Genomic DNA, 16,718 nt, shown 5'->3' with positions numbered 1-16,718 from the left:
ATAGGAAAGCAGCTTGGTTTGAAGAAATCAATTGTAGGAGCAATTATTAGGAAATGGAAGACATACAAGACCACTGATAATCTCCCTCGATCTGGGGCTCCACGCAAGATCTCACCCGTGGGGTCAAAATGATCACAAGAACGGTGAGCAAAAATCCCAGAACCACAAAGGGGGACCTAGTGAATGACCTGCAGAGAGCTGGGACCAAAGTAACAAAGCCTACCATCAGTAACACACTACGCCACCAGGGACTCAAATCCTGCAGTGCCAGACGTGTCACCCTGCTTAAGCCAGTACATGTCCAGGCCCGTCTGAAGTTTGCTAGAGAGCATTTGGATGATCCAGAAGAAGATTGGGAGAATGTCATATGGTCAGATGAAACCAAAGTAGAACTTTTTGGTAAAAACTCAACTCGTCGTGTTTGGAGGACAAAGAATGCCGAGTTGCATCCAAAGAACACCATACCTACTGTGAAGCATGGGGGTGGAAACATCATGCTTTGGGGCTGTTTTTCTTCAAAGGGACCGGGACGACTGATCCATGTAAAGGAAAGAATGAATGGAGTGAAAACCTCCTTCCATCAGCAAGGGCATTGAAGATGAAACGTGGCTGGGTCTTTCAGCATGACAATGATCCCGAACACACCGCCCGGGCAATGAAGGAGTGGCTTCGTAAGAAGCATTTCAAGGTCCTGGAGTGGCCTAGCCAGTCTCTAGATCTCAACCCCATAGAAAATCTTTGGAGGGAGTTGATCGTCTGTGTTGCCCAGCAACAGCCTCAAAACATCACTGCTCTAGAGGAGATCTGCATGGAGGAATGGGTCAAAATACCAGCAACATTGTGTGAAAACCTTGTGAAGACTTAGAGAAAACATTTGACCTCTGTCATTGCCAACAAAGGGTATATAACAAAGTATTGAGAAACTTTTGTTATTGACCAAATACTTGTTTTCCACCATAATTTGCAAATAAATTAATTTAAAGTCCTACAATGTGATTTTCTGGATTTTTTTCCTTCTCATTTTGTCTGTCATAGTTGAAGTGTACCTATGATGAAAATTACAGGCCTCTCATCTTTTAAGTGGGAGAATTTGCACAATTGGTGTCTGACTAAATACTTTTTGCCCCCACTGTATATAGTACCGTTCAAAAGTTTGAGGTCACTTAGAAATGTCCTTGTTTTTGAAAGAAAAGCAATTTTTTGTAAATTTAAAATCATATCAAATTGATTAGAAATACAGTGTAGACATTGTTAATGTTGTTAATGACTATTGTAGCTGGAAACGGCAGTGTTTTTATGGAATATCTACATAGGCGTACAGAGGCCCATTATCAGCAACCATCACTCCTGTGTTCCAATGGCACGTTGTGTTAGCTAATCCAAGTTGATAATTTTAAAAGGCTAATTGACCATTAGAAAACCCTTTTGCAATTATGTTATTACAGCTGAAAGAAAGAAGAAGCAATAAACGGGCCTTCTATAGACTAGTTTGACGATTCTTTAGACTAGTTGAGGCCCCGGTGCACAACTGAGAAAGAGGACAAGTACATTAGTGTCGAGTTTGAGAAACAGACACCTCACAGGTCCTCAACTGGCGGCTTCATTAAATAGTACCCGCAAAACACCAGTCTCTGCATCAACAGTGAAGAGGTGACTCTGGGATGCTGGCCTTCTAGGCAGAGTTGCAAAGAAAAAGCCATATCTCAGACTGGCCAATAAAAATAAAAGATTAAGATGGACAAAAGAACACAGACACTGGACGGGAACTCTGTCTAGAAGGCCAGCAAGGTGTGTGTGTGTGTGTGTGTGTGTGTGTGTGTGTGTGTGTGTGTGTGTGTGTGTGTGTGTGTGTGTGTGTGTGTGTGTGTGTGTGTGTGTGTGTGTGTGTGTGTGTGTGTGTGTGTGTGTGTGTGTGTGTGTTACACACGTTTGTGTTGTGTGAAGGTCATGTTTGGTCTCCTTTTAACCCTGCTTCCCTCACCTTGAGCTCTAGACACAACTGTGTAGACTTCTACCGCCCATTGTTTTTCTGTCTAAATGAACTAGGGCCGGGACGGTACCAGTATCGCAATATTTTTTTACTTGGCAAAAATGACAACACAAAGCAGACCAAACTTTTTGGTCATTTTAAAAGCCTGCTGTATGTAAAATAGTGTGTGCGTTAGCTTTGGGTAAAAATAGTTTGTTTCCAACATTAGGGCTGTTTTCCTAAATACATTTTCCACCATACTAACGTTTATTGCGATACTGGTATTGTCCCGGCCCTAACATTAACAGGTGGATATGTGTGTGCACGGGGGATGTTATAGTGTTGCCAGTGTGTTGTCCCTGACTTCCTTCTTCTCTTCCTTCTCCTCCCAGGGGAGTTTATCATTGGTCGTGTGATCAAGGCGATGAACAACAGTTGGCACCCTGACTGTTTCTGCTGTGACCTCTGCCAGGCTGTGCTGGCTGACGTGGGCTTCGTCAAGAACGCCGGCAGGTCAGTCCAAAGACTTGGGCTGGATCATTGTTCAGCCATTACTGATCTAACACCAGGGGACAGCAACTTTTCCACTTCATAGCTTTTAGAAAGCAAGGAGAAATCCCTAACACTGTTTACACCCCACAACAGTTTTAATGTAGCCATTAGCGGTGCATGGGTGTAATCACTGGGGAATAGCCCAGTGTATATAGCCCAGTGTATATAGCCCAGTGTATATAGCCCAGTGTATATAGCCCAGTGTATATAGCCCAGTGTATATAGCCTCGTTATTGTGTTACTTTGTTTTTGCTTTAGTTTATTTAGTGAATATTTTCTTAACTCCTATTTGTTGAACTGCATTGTTGGTTAAGGGCTTGTAAGTGAACATTTCACGGTAAGGTCTACCTACACCTGTTGTATGTGATGCATGTGGGTTGGATTGGAAATGCTCACTGGCTTCCCTTGCATTCAGTGCTTTGGGCGGCAACAATGTCATCCTCTTTTGGACCAGACAGCATCAGATAGATGACCTACTCATACAGAAACAGATGGGCACTGTTTCGCTCGCTCAGATGCCTTCTCTGGTCAGATACATTGTCTCTTATTAATTGAAGGATAATTTTGAAACACAGAGAGACAAAAAAAACAAATATTTTTCTTGGTACATTTTTTGAGGAAGCCTGGCTTCCCTTGATATCCATGAATACACACCACTGAATGTAGCAACATCATTTCTCCCTCTGGGTCAGGCTGATCTCATTCTTTATTATCATGTATCTCTCTCCCTCAGACACCTGTGTCGCCCGTGTCATAACCGTGAGAAGGCCCGTGGTCTGGGGAAGTACATCTGTCAGAAGTGCCACGCCATCATCGAGGAGCAGCCGCTGCTGTTCAAGAACGACCCTTACCACCCCGACCACTTCAACTGCAACAACTGCGGGTACACATGCGAACAATATAGAAACAACCAGTAGTGAAAAAATTACCCAATTGTCATACTTGAGTAAAAGTAAAGATAACTTCATAGAAAATGACTCAAGTAAAAGTGAGTCACCCAGTAAAATACTACTTGAGTCTAAAAGTATTTGGTTTTAAATCTACTTAGGTATGAAAAGTAAACGTAATAGCTCAAATATACTTATAAATTATTTCAAATTCCTTTTATTAATCAAACCAGACAGCTCTATTCTTTTTAATTTTTTTAATTTATGGATAGCCAGCGGCACACGCCCAACACTCTGACATCCATTTAGGGATGTTCTCTTGATAAGTGCGTGAATTGGACCATTTTCCTGTCATGCTAAGCATTCAAAATGTAATGAGTACTTTTGGGAGTCAACAAAAATGTATGAAGTAAAAAGCACATTATTTTATTTAGGAATGTAGTAAAGTAAAAGTTGTCAAAAAAAAAAAATATATATATATATATATATAGTAGAGTACAGGTACCCAAAAAAATGACTTTAGTACTTTAAAGTATTTTTACTTAAGTACTTTACACCACTTGAAACAACTCACATACAACTTTGTATACAACCACTACACAACCAAAACCCAATATTTATACAACCTGCATACAAGCTAAATCACCACACTAACTTAACACACCTGCTACAGAAACCTAGTGGTCTGTATATAACCACTAACTTATCTTTACTCAACTTCTACACAACCTAGTATAAACACAACTTCTCCACTAACGTCTATGCAACCTATACACGTACTGTAGCCTGTCAGTGGTAGAAACTCAAGAGCTGTTATAGACAGGGTTTGTTCTCTGTAGCAGGGTGGGACTCCTCCGGGTTGGGGTCACTAGTGTTTACCCTTGTAAAGTCAGCCAAAGGGGAGACGAAAGGGAGGAAGAGCAGGGAGGGAGGAAGAGGGCAGGGAGAGATGGAGGAAGAGAGCAGAGGGAAGAAGAGCAGAGAGGGAGTGAGTGACGATAGAAGAATGATTATCTGAGTAGCTCTTTTAGATGGCAGTTGAGAGGCAACTCCAATCTAACCAAACCTTTCCTGTAAGACTGTCTGTTCTTAAACAAACCTACAGCTGTCAGCCTGTCCCATGCTTGAGGCAGAGGTTGTGATAATGAGTATTCAGTCAGGGGAATGAGTCGCCTGCACTGACTTCCTATCACTGCCACTGGGTTTGTGTTTTGAATACAGTGCACTTACTATCCCCTAGTAAGGTAGGACTCACCAAGACCAGAAAGCATAGAGGGACACACTGTTGGCAGGATGCTAAACAAAAGAAGCATAGTCAGCATCACACACACACACAGGGAACACGCACCAGGGAACACCAGATTAGGCAAGGAGCTGGCTCCGTGATGACTCATACTAACACATTGAATATCACAAATTGAGAAGAGAGGTGTGGTCAGCAGCATTCCACTGTTACAATTCTTCACTACTCCGTTACTCAGGGGCTGCAATATCTACTGGTTTTAGATTTTAGCACTTGCTTTTAGTCTTAATTTGAGCTATTCTACCTGGGTAACCTGGTGTCTCAGGTCACTAACAAATCAAATCAAATTTATTTATATAGCCCTTCGTACGTCAGCTGATATCTCAAAGTGCTGTACAGAAACCCAGCCTAAAACCCCAAACAGCAAACAATGCAGGTGTAAAAGCACGGTGGCTAGGAAAAACTCCCTAGAAAGGCCAAAACCTAGGAAGAAACCTAGAGAGGAACCGGGCTATGTGGGGTGGCCAGTCCTCTTCTGGCTGTGCCGGACATTAATTGATTGATCACTGTCAGTATTCAAAACGGATCTAGCTAAAACAATATCTTTGTTTTCCAAAACAATGGGAAAGAGTGATGTAGTAAGTGATGATGTAATGGTCCCTCATCTCCCCTGTAGTAAGGAGCTGACTGCTGATGCCAGGGAGCTGAAGGGAGAGCTGTACTGCCTGCCCTGCCATGACAAGATGGGTGTTCCCATCTGTGGTGCTTGCAGGAGACCCATCGAGGGCCGCGTGGTCAATGCCATGGGCAAGCAGTGGCACGTCGAGGTATGATGACATCACTCCTACAATATGGACCTATTCAGTAGTGATGGGAAGTTCGGCTCTTTATACTGACTCGTCTTTTCAACTTGTTATAAGAACAAATCTTTGGACTCAGTTGTAGGTCGGAGCACATCTCTGGAGCCGTAGGACCGGAGGAGTGTGTTTCAATCCTGCTGTAGGAGTCATAGCGGCCAGAAAGTCAAACCAATGCCAATTGAACAAGTTACTCTGAAAATGAATCATGGCTTTTGAGTCAGTAAAAAGAGTTAAAGAACAAATCGTTCACAAACTGCACATCACTACTGTTCTGAAGGTTGCAATGTTATAAACAGAACATTTAGATTTAAATGTATTGTATATTATTATATATTTTATTTTGTAGCCATTATGTGATTATTACAAAGCAGAATACTTTTATATTCTTCGGTATGCCCTGCTTTCTTTCATTCTCTCTGAATAACTATAATTGTTCAGAACATCAAAGTAGAAATGTGTTCAAGGGAGTTTGTATGTGGAATGAATGTTATTCTAGCCTCCTCTGTGGTATTTCTTCCCTGCTCTCATATCATTTCTGTGGTCATGTTTGGACTATCTCAGAATGGAGGACATCCTTCCTCTTTCTTTCCCTCTGCCTCTCCTCTATTCATATCTCTGCTGCCTTCTTTCCTCTCTACTTTTCTCCTACTTGTTATCGCTCCTCCCTCCCTCCTGCAGCACCATGTGTGTGCTCTGTGTGAACGTCCGTTTCACGGCCACCCGTATTATGAGCGTGGGGACCACGCCTACTGTGAAAAACACTTTAACATGGTGAGGGGTTAGTTAGGAGACCTGTTCTGGCTGCATCCTGTCCGCTCTGTCTGTGCTCCATTGTGCCCCCTGGTGGAACCACACACACACACACACACACACACACACACACACACACACACACACACACACACACAAGGCTCCTGTCTGTCTGTAGGGGTGAGTGCTTCACAAGGGGGGTGCTCCTGCCCTGCTGCTGCCCTCTGAACCCACTAATCTCAGACTAGACTGGTCTGGTCTGACTCTTAATAGGTCTGAACTGAGCTCGACGGAACTGGATTGAACTGACCTATGCTGGTCTGTCTGTACTAACCTGTTGTGTGGGGCCATGTTGTGTGTGTTTGCAGCATTTTGTGTGTGCTAAGTGTGAGAAACCCTTCCTGGGCCATCGCCACTACGAACGCAAAGGACTGGCCTACTGTGAGACTCACTACAACCAGGTAATGTAGGGGAAGGCTGCACACAGCCCAAGGAAAGAGAAGTCGCACAATCACATCTCTACTCAGTAACTTTATCCAATCCAGGCACTATAGTCTATTTATCTTTGAACAAATGTTTGAACATGAATATGAGCCTGATGAGAATGATTGCATCTTGCTGTATGTAATGTAAATGAGACCTCCAGTCATGTTTAGTTCTATGGGGCCATCTAGTGGTAGATGTATAAATGTACAGTATTTAGCTCTATATTATTGGTACTGATGAATCAAAATACTGTAGACATTTAAGTAAATTGTCATTTGTAAACAAGTTATTTGTGAGGCCTTTGACTCCTCCCCTCCTCTTCTACAGCTCTTTGGAGATGTCTGCTACCACTGCAACCGTGTCATTGAGGGTGATGGTATGATGTTATATTTCATCATCTAATATTGTCATATTAAAAATATTGTATGTCATGTTAGTGTATGCATTACTTGTTATGAAGTGCGTGTTTGTGTTGTGTGTTCCAGTGGTGTCAGCCCTGAACAAGGCATGGTGTGTCAACTGCTTCGCCTGCTCCACCTGCAACACCAAGCTCACCCTAAAGTAAGTCAGGCTGACTGTTAACATAGCAAAAACATCCTGTGATCCCACTGTTAAGTTCTAAATAACATAGTTAAACTCCAACCAAGTTCATTCATCCACTGGGTCACACAGCCGCATAAGACAAAGACATGTTTCCACCAGCACATATACTCTCCTTTAGGCGAAGTCCCCTGCTTTTCTCTGAACACATCTTTGTTGCTAGGCAGGAAGTTAAGGGATGTGGGTAATAAACTGTTCCTTCTCCCTTCATATGACCTGACCTCCACCAGCTAATCCACAGCTACCCTTATTAGTGACCGCAACCATGTGATTGCCTTTTCCCTTACTAAGTAACGTTCCAGGCCCATGGCTCTTATCCAGCCTCCATTGACCCCACCATATACATTCCTCATACATGTAACCATTAACTTCTAGTATAGCAAGTATTTCAAACTAGAATCCAACACCACACAGTCTAAAACCAGACAATATTTGAGAGGTTTGTGAAGCGTTAGCACTGTCCTTCTCTGTCTCTCATCTGTCTCTACTATACCTGTTACACTGTACCTGTAGCTTTTCCATCTACCTGTGTATTCCTATATTCTCTCTGTCCCTCTGTTTCACTTGTCCCTGTTTGTCTGTCCATATCCTTCCTCTTCCTCTCTCCTCCTCCCTCCTGGTCCTACCAGGGATAAGTTTGTAGAGGTGGATCTGAAGCCTGTGTGTAAACACTGCTACGAGCGCCTGCCGGACGACATGAAGCGCCGTCTTGCCAAACAAGAAAAAGAAAAGAGGAAGAAAATGCCTATGTGTCTGTAAACCCTTGCCCTTCCTTTCTCCTCACTTCCACTTTCCATTCATTGGTTAGTTTTCATCTCCTTTCATTCTCTTTTTCCATGTGTTGTGATTTTACTTTTTATGTTTTCATGTTTCCTATCTGTTTTTCATTTGTCGATTCTGACAAGTCAGTTGAAGGTTTTAGACACAGAGATCAAATATGTGTTAAACACTATCTTTGAATCATGCATTTTTGATTAAATCACTTTCACCATCTCTGTAATTGATCAATTTTAGAGTAAGAACAATCAACAGAAGTAGAGATTAGCTACAGATCATAAATAATTACCGGTACCGGTTGGTAAAATCGCCTAAGCTGTTCTTTGCGTCAGTTCCGGTTTCCCGTACAATGTTGACCATATTTAGAAACTCTGCAGGAAATGGTTATTCTATATGGCCAGACACACTCTTGTTTTAACGTAATGCTGTAATAATCGGACCAGAAGTTCGATCAGCTGGTCGAGGCTAGAGGCATGTACAGTACGGTAGTGTGTGTTTCCTCAGATCAGTGTAAAGATGAGGCTTTGTTTACCAGTTCCTGGTTGATGGTTAAAACACATCCTTTCCTGTCTCTGTGTACTGGATGTTTGACTTGCTGTCTGATTCTTTTTCAGACGCCAATGTGTTTCACATGTGCTCTCCCTTCTAAAGCCTAAAAACTATAGAGTTGAATATGCTCAAATGACCTCTTTCCAGGAGCAAGAGGGAGAGGGGAAAAGAACATGCGGGAGGGGAGGGGAGGGAGTAGAAGGGGAAGAGAGGGAGCAGGAGAGAAAGTAGTGCTGGAGTGTAGGACTCTTTTTTTTTTTTTTTTTTTTTTTTTTTTTCACCTTCACCTCTTGATATAGATCAATGAAAGTCAGAACCCTGCTCATACAGTATCTTTGTCTCTCCCTTACAGGAACAAGTTTGTGGAGTTTGACATGAAGCCGGTGTGTAAGAAGTGTTACGAGAAGTTTCCTCTGGAACTTAAGAAGAGGCTGAAGAAGCTGGCGGAGACAGTGGGCCGGAAGTAGACACAGACAGACTGAGACAGACAGACTGAGACAGACAGACTGAGACAGACAGACTGAGACAGACAGACTGAGACAGACAGACTGAGACAGACAGACTGAGACAGACAGACTGAGACAGACCGACTGAGACAGACCGACTGAGACAGACCGACTGAGACAGACCGACTGAGACAGACCGACTGAGACAGACCGACTGAGACAGACCGACTGAGACAGACCGACTGAGACAGACCGACCCAGACAGACCGACCCAGACAGACCGACCCAGACAGACCGACCCAGACAGACCGACCCAGACAGACTGACCCAGACAGACTGACCCAGACAGACAGACCGGAAGCCTATAGTCATTAGATGGCCATGCAACCACATGAGCTATTTGTTATTGGTGTAAGGTTAGGGACTAGGGTTAAGGTTATGTTGTTGATAAATTACATTTGCAGTTTCCTTCAATCTTTTCATGCTTGGCCAAATAGTGACAACCCATGAGCAGAGAGACCGACTGAGACAGACAGACCGACTGAGACAGACAGACCGACTGAGACAGACAGACCGACTGAGACAGACAGACCGACTGAGACAGACAGACCGACTGAGACAGACAGACCGACCCAGACAGACAGACCGACCCAGACAGACAGACAGACCGACCCAGACAGACAGACCGACCCAGACAGACAGACCGACCCAGACAGACAGACCGACACAGACAGACAGACCGACCCAGACAGACAGACTCAGACAGACAGACCGGAAGCCTATAGTCATTAGATGGCCATGCAACCACATGAGCTATTTGTTCTTGGTGTAAGGTTAGGGACTAGGGTTAAGGTTATGTTGTTGATAAATTACATTTGCAGTTTCCTTCAATCTTTTCATGCTTGGCCAAATAGTGACAACCCATGAGCAGAGAGACCGACAGTACACAAAAAAGAGGCCTCGCCAAATCAGTGCCTTTGTCTAAAGACATATTCATATTATATTCATATTTATCCTTGATGCTAATATCATATATTTAATAGTTATTTTAGCTTAAAATTTCACTTCAAAACCCAACTTGTTTATTTAAGTATGCATCAGTGTCCTGGTATTTCATCATAAGAATAAATAGTATTAATAAGGTTGTTACTGTCAGTGTGCTGGTCTGTTTCTGCCTTAGCCAACTACTTTATCATTGTCATGCCAAACAAGTGGAATCAGACAGACACCTGGGCTATGTTACTGATGCTACTCTCAATCACATTACTGTGCAGCAGAACTGGGTTGAATATACAGTACCAGTCAAAAGTTTGGACACACCTACTCATTCCATGGTTTTTCTTTTTTTAAACTATTTTCTACATTGTAGAATAATAGTAAAGACATCAACTCTGAAATAACACATGGAATCATGTAGTAACCAAAAAAGTGTTAAACAAATCAAAATATATTTTATATTTGAGATTCTTCAAAGTAGCCACCCTTTGCCCTGATGGCAGCTTTGCACACTCTTGGCATTCTCTCAACCAGCTTCACGAGGAATGCTTTTCCAACAGTCTTAAAGGAGTTGCATGGTTAATTGGAACGATTGGAATTGTGCCAAAAGTGCAAATTCTTGGCACCCTGCATACCGGTAAGCTAAATCAAGAACATGTCAAGTATTTGAAAGTATCTAATGTATGTACAGTGCTATTTTAGCCAGATCTGCTAGGCAGCTTCTTGAGCGAGAGAGTAGCCTCCATCCCAGCAATTGAGGTCATATAGAGAAGTCAGATTCGTACCAGAGGTTTGTGTACATTTTTCAGGATGTATTGAAATATTATCCAAAGATAGTACTGAATAAGGTGACACGTGTATGCATATCTCATATAGAGCTTTTTGTGTGTCCACAACATTGTGTGTGGTGTTATATTGATCTATTCATATTATTTCACAATTGTTACATTTCCTTTGTGCTTTTATCACACAGACAGTAAAAATGTAAGACGTTATGTCACTGAAGGGTGTTTTGTAAACTTGGATAACAGATGTTTGTATGTTTTTGACAGTATTTTCAGAATAAACATAACCCACTTTTATCAACAGTAATGGAATCAAATAATATCTGGAAATACTTTTCTCCATTCTTTACATGTCATGCATTACATTGTCTTTTAAAAGGGGGGATAAACATAAGAGATACAAACAATTCCATTGATTTAGGATCTGCTTGTAACTGCAATGTTAATTTTTCCTTTTACTTTAGATGAAAGCGCATGTATGTGTACTGTATGATGTGTGAATGTGTGTTTTTTCTAGGTGTAAGCTCAGCTATCCTCTTATGGCAGTGTGACTTCTATCTAGATGCTCATAGGAAGTAGAGAACTGCCGGTTAAAAAGAAAAGCATTCTATCCCTGTTGAAAACATGAATTTAGATGAGTTTTAGTTTTCCGCTGTGTTAAACTTTACTTGGAAGAAATGTGTTTTGCAGAGAGTGATACAATTCCACATTCCACTGCTAAATGGGAATTTTAAAACCCTATGTTTTTCCTCTGTCGTACTACAATATAATATGCTATGCTACATTCAAAGCCTTGATTAGTGTTCGCCTTATGCTTCTTACTTTAATTTTGGTTTGTTTCTAGATGTCATCATATTCAACTTATTGACTTGTGAATAATAAAAAAATCCTTCTACATGTTTCTTTGTGCATTTGATGTTTTTAAAATTATTTTGTTAATGTCTGTCTAAAAACGTATACGAAATCAAATATTGACCATCACTTGAGATCCTACAGTAATTATATTTATTTAACCTTCAAGTCCGTTAAAGAACACATTCTTATTTACAATGTCGCCTACATCGGGCTATATGGGATTCCCAATCACGGCCGGTTGTGATACAGCATGGATAACTACAGCCTACTAACGCGATGGTTTTTGTGCAATAACAAAAACAGATTGCATATTTTCTCTAATGAAGCATAGGCTATTGTATTTGTACTCAATATACTGTGTGTACTTTTTCAAATGTGATTGGCTAAGTCTTGACCAATCACAGCTCGTGGTTGGAATCCACGTGAGTACCGCTGCCATTTGACGTTCTCATGGCTAGAGTGGAGAATAGGATTCCTGCCGATTTTTGTAATTCTGTGCAATTCTAGTTTTGAAATAACAAGAAAATACGCTTTACACAGCCATGCGGCGAAGTAAGGCCGAAGTGGAACGCTATATTTATTCAGTACAGAGTTCCTCTCCTTCACTCAAAGAGGTGAGTCCAACCGGCTTCACTTCATCCTGCGTGTATTAGCTAGCTAAGCTAACGGCCATGATGGCCTGGTATGATAGCTAGCAGTACTGCAAGCATTGAATGTAACTAGCTAGCCACAGACTAAATCTGAAACAACAACAAGTAGCTAACGGATCCTTCATTTTGGATAACTAACGTTCGCTAACTACGCTGGCAAATGTGACACTTCTCAAGTTCATCCATCGCAGTGAAGAATTCCGTGTGTGGAAAACGCGCGGGCAACAGGGCTGACTTTTGAAACAGCTCATACATTAGTTGTCTCTCTTCCTATGAAGATAGCCATGATCGCCTTTAAAAATAAAATCCTAGTTAGTCATTTTATATTTGAATGGATCTAACTAACTTGTGGAATTTCCAGGAAGCTGGTACGATTTTCGTATGTATTAGGCAACTAAGTTAGTTGGCTAGCTAAGTTTAGTGAACTTTAAAATACAATAGGTAACCATGTCTGTCTTCAGTAGTTGGCTAACTATCTGTTATAACTATATGAGTTTAACCTTATTTTAAACTAGGCCTTCATATGTTCTCTTTCCACAGAAACCAATTAAAGGATTTTTATTTGCTAAATTATACTTCGAGGCTAAGGAGTATGAACTTGCTAAAAGGTATGCCCTGAACACATTGACATATTGAAGTGGGTATCTACATATTTTGTGTGTTTATTCAGAATGTCGTCCCCTCTTTTAGACATGTTTCGGAATATCTGACAGTGGCTGAGAGAGATCCCAAAGCACACAAGTTCCTGGGCCAGCTTTATGAGAGGGAAGGAGATATCAACAAGGCCGTAGGATGTTACAAGGCAAGCTAATATTCCTGCCAGTTGCTCACTTACTTATTAATGTTCTAGTATCTTATTAGTCTGTCCATTAGGCTTTGTCAGTCATCCAGTTTTATATAATTTGTTTGAAGAAACGACTAAAGAAATGGGGTGATTGGAAATTATTACATTGATAGAAGTCATACTCTATCTGTAATATTAAAGCTGATCTCTAAAAAGCAAAAACCGGCTATGCCGATTGCAAACTATTTGACAGTGTAAAGATGCTTTCAAGTCTTTAATTGTGTGTCCAGCGGTCTGTGGACCTGAACCCAGCCCAGAGGGACCTGGTTTTGAAGGTGGCTGAGCTGCTGGTCAGTAAGACAGAGCGAGACAGCAGAGCGGAGTTCTGGGTGGAGAAAGCTGCCAAGTTGCTGCCTGCAAATCCTGCTGTCTTCAACCTCAAGGTAAGAACTCTAACACCGTATTGATTTCCTGTATTAAAAGCATTTTGGGCTTTTTGTAAATGGTGTGGCTAACCTGAAATAGTGTGTCAAGGTTAAAGACTGCCTGCATTGTGACTGGAGGATTGAAAAGAAACTTGTGGCACAGGGTTGACCCAAGATCACTACCTGCCTGTTGAGTTGGCAGCTGTTTGATGCATATTCCCTCCTCGCCCTCTCTTCCCCCCTCAGGAACAGTTGTTGAGCAGCAGACTGGTCCCGGGGACTAGAAACTTCTGTTCAAAAAATAATCAGCTGTTTAAGAAAAAATCTACTCTTTAACAATCCTTGCTAACTCTCCTTCTACCCCCTATAGGAGCGGCTACTGAATCGACAGGGCCAGCAGGGACGGAACCAGTTGTTCGACCTGCTGCAGGCAGAGCTGGCTATGAGACCTGGCGATGCCCATATCAACATAAAGCTGGTTCAGCTGTTCTCCTCTGATGGCAGGCTGGAGGAGGCTGTCAAACACTGTCTGGCTACAGAGAAGAGAGGCCTGCTTAGATCCAGCTTGGACTGGTACTCTACTGTAGTACACACTCTGCAGGTCAGCAGGATACTCACAAAATACAATATACACTTATGGAATTACATGTACAATGTTAAATTGCTTAATTTGGTGTTTCTCAGGATTTCCTAGCCCAGCCCAGTGTTTCATCCAATGAGAAGATGAGTAGACTTCTGCAGAGAGAGCTACTTTTGGCCCACTGCAGCCTGCTGAGACTGACCCTGTCGGGAAAAGGACTGCAGCCAAGCATCAAGGCCCTTGGGAGGTGTGTTTGTCAGAACCAGGCTAGGCAGGGAAACGTGACTACTGGGTATAGTTAATCCATGCTTAGTCTACCAACAGTTTCTGCATTAGAGCGTCACTCTGTAGAGTCCTACTAGATTAGTAGCAGTGTGTTCGAACCTTATTTAACACCTGTCTTGCTCTGTGTAGTTTTGACTGTGCGATGCAGGGCCTGAAGAAGACAGCGGGCAGTGTAACAGATGATCTGACTGAGGTCTATGTGGAGATGAGGGGACATCTGTACCTGCATGCTGGCACGCTGCTGCTGAAGATGGCTCAGGAAAGAGAACAGCAGTGGAGGGCTGTCATTGACCTGGCTGCTCTCTGCTATCTATTGGCTTACCAGGTAATGCACACAAACTAGAAGCTTTGTATTTAGCAAATGACAGTGTCTTTCATGTTGTATCCAACTTCTTTTCATTCTTCCTATTTAGGTCCCAGGGCCGAAGAGCAAGGTGACTAAAGGGGACCAGTCTTATCTTCAGCATCTGGAGCTGCTGGCCAGTGACAGACAGAGCCAGGCTGGACACATGCTGCTTAACCTCAATCCTGACACTCATACCTTTGTCAGAGAGGTGGTGGAGGCGTTTGGTAACCGTAGTGGTCAGGGCTCTCTGTTTGAGCTTTTGTTTGGGCTTCAGGCTCCGGCCGGTACTTCCTTTATCGGCAACGACGACATCCGCTCCATCAACACACAGGCTCCAGCGATATCTGACCTCATCAAACGGGACAACGGTATGTGTGTGGGTCTACACAACCGGAGACGAGCTGATCTCACAAGTTCCCGTGTGTAACCCTGCTCCTCTCCTGTCTTCAGGCTCCATCCAGCTCAAAGGAGGTGACCTCCAGCAGCTGTGTTGGCTGGGTCTCCAGTGGTCTCTCATGGCCCAGAGGCCTGCTCTGAGGGACTGGCTCAAACAGCTGTTCCCCAGGCTCATCCTGGAGACCTCCAAACTGGACACCAACACACCTGAGTCCATCTGCCTGCTAGACCTGGAGGTGGGGGTGGCTCTACAATATCTGTCTCTACAAGGCTCAATAGCCTTGTAACAATCTTCTAATACTGTCCTTCGAATGATGTCGTTGATTGTCTTTTGCTTCATTTTTCATTTATACAAAGACCTTGAATGCTCTAAGACAGTGGTCACCAACCTTTTCTGAGTCAGGATCACTTTCTGAGTGAAAATGCATGCTGAGATCTACCACTCTGATTTATTTTATTTTATTAACATAAAAAATTTAAGGCTATGCAAAATTAACCAATTAAAAACAGTACTTTAGCAATGAGGTTTTAGCAAATGACAGTGTCTTTCTGCTTGTTGTATCCCTGAGTGGTAAAAAGAACACACATTTTATTGGTTATAAAAGTGTTGAATACAAAGTGTTGACAGTGCTGAGTAAGAACTTAAACAAGAACTCACTCGTAAAACCAGCAGCTCTGCTGTATTCGTTGAGTCTCTCTAGTCATGGTTTTAAACATTTTGAAATCTCAGTATCAATTTTGCAGAGGATTTCTATTATGCCTGCTACGTTACTGCAGAATCGGTCATCTGAGCAATCTGATTGGCCAGCGGTAGCGTAGTGCACTTGATTTCCTCTCCAGGCCCACCGGGAATGCAGTTTGTCCCTTCAGACACATGAAATGGCAACCGTTTGCCTACCCGGTGCGCAGGGCAGCTGAATTGGCTGCACCTACCACCAATAGCCCGAGACTAATAAAAAAGAAATAGGAACACAATGATTAGTTGTTGGGTTTTTTACAGAAATGTTTGGCGATGGACTAGAAATGCCTTGGAGATCGACAAATCGAACGTGATCGACCGGTTGGTGACCACTGCTCTAAGAACTAATGCAATACACTGGGGTGATTCTCTCCTTTCTAGGTGTTCCTGTGTGGGGTGGTGTGGTGCAGTCACACCCAGCTCCAGGAGAGGGCCAGGATCACTTCTACTGGTCAACAGCAACTCCATGAGCCCCGCTGCCTGCCCCTGCCCCTCCTCCGCCTCCTCTCCACAGACAGACAGAGGGAATGGTGGGACGCCGTCTACAGCCTCATACACAAACAAGCTGCGTGAGTCACTACGGGTTCATCGCTATACTTATATGATAGATGGCTGAAATCAAGCGTTTTACTACCTAAGCTAGCTCTGTCAAATTTACCCAGACACCATTCCCTCCTCCCTCACTTGAACTGATCACAGATATTATATAAGTTGTGTTAAAATGTAAAGGCCCATAATGGAGAAATCAAGCTGACTGG

The 16,718-nt window shown here is 42.7% G+C and overlaps 1 protein-coding gene across 8 annotated transcripts in view; it reads left to right on the top strand.

Annotated features, from left to right (window-relative positions):
* The window catches only part of LOC124044070 (LIM and senescent cell antigen-like-containing domain protein 1), a 34,440-nt gene extending 25,175 nt beyond the window's left edge, over positions 1 to 9,265 (top strand). For 5 of the 8 annotated variants that reach the window (XM_046363463.1, XM_046363460.1, XM_046363464.1 and 2 more), the window contains exons 4-11: positions 2,362 to 2,482; positions 3,255 to 3,404; positions 5,328 to 5,478; positions 6,630 to 6,722; positions 7,075 to 7,123; positions 7,233 to 7,308; positions 7,977 to 8,150; positions 9,026 to 9,164. In XM_046363463.1, coding sequence (XP_046219419.1) covers positions 2,362 to 2,482; positions 3,255 to 3,404; positions 5,328 to 5,478; positions 6,630 to 6,722; positions 7,075 to 7,123; positions 7,233 to 7,308; positions 7,977 to 8,106 — 770 coding nt within the window. In that variant the 3' untranslated portion in view covers positions 8,107 to 8,150; positions 9,026 to 9,164. Of the gene's footprint in view, positions 1 to 2,361; positions 2,483 to 3,254; positions 3,405 to 5,327; positions 5,479 to 6,189; positions 6,283 to 6,629; positions 6,723 to 7,074; positions 7,124 to 7,232; positions 7,309 to 7,976; positions 8,151 to 9,025 lie in introns of all 8 variants that reach the window. The other 3 variants (XM_046363462.1, XM_046363459.1, XM_046363458.1) reach the window with 2 other exon arrangements.
* Positions 9,266 to 16,718: the final 7,453 nt, after the last annotated feature.

Source organism: Oncorhynchus gorbuscha, linkage group LG09 (genome assembly GCF_021184085.1).
Source record: "Oncorhynchus gorbuscha isolate QuinsamMale2020 ecotype Even-year linkage group LG09, OgorEven_v1.0, whole genome shotgun sequence".
Lineage (NCBI taxonomy): Eukaryota > Metazoa > Chordata > Actinopteri > Salmoniformes > Salmonidae > Oncorhynchus > Oncorhynchus gorbuscha.
The sequence above is the reverse complement of the archived record's forward strand: the minus strand, read 5'-3'. Positions and strand labels throughout refer to the sequence as shown.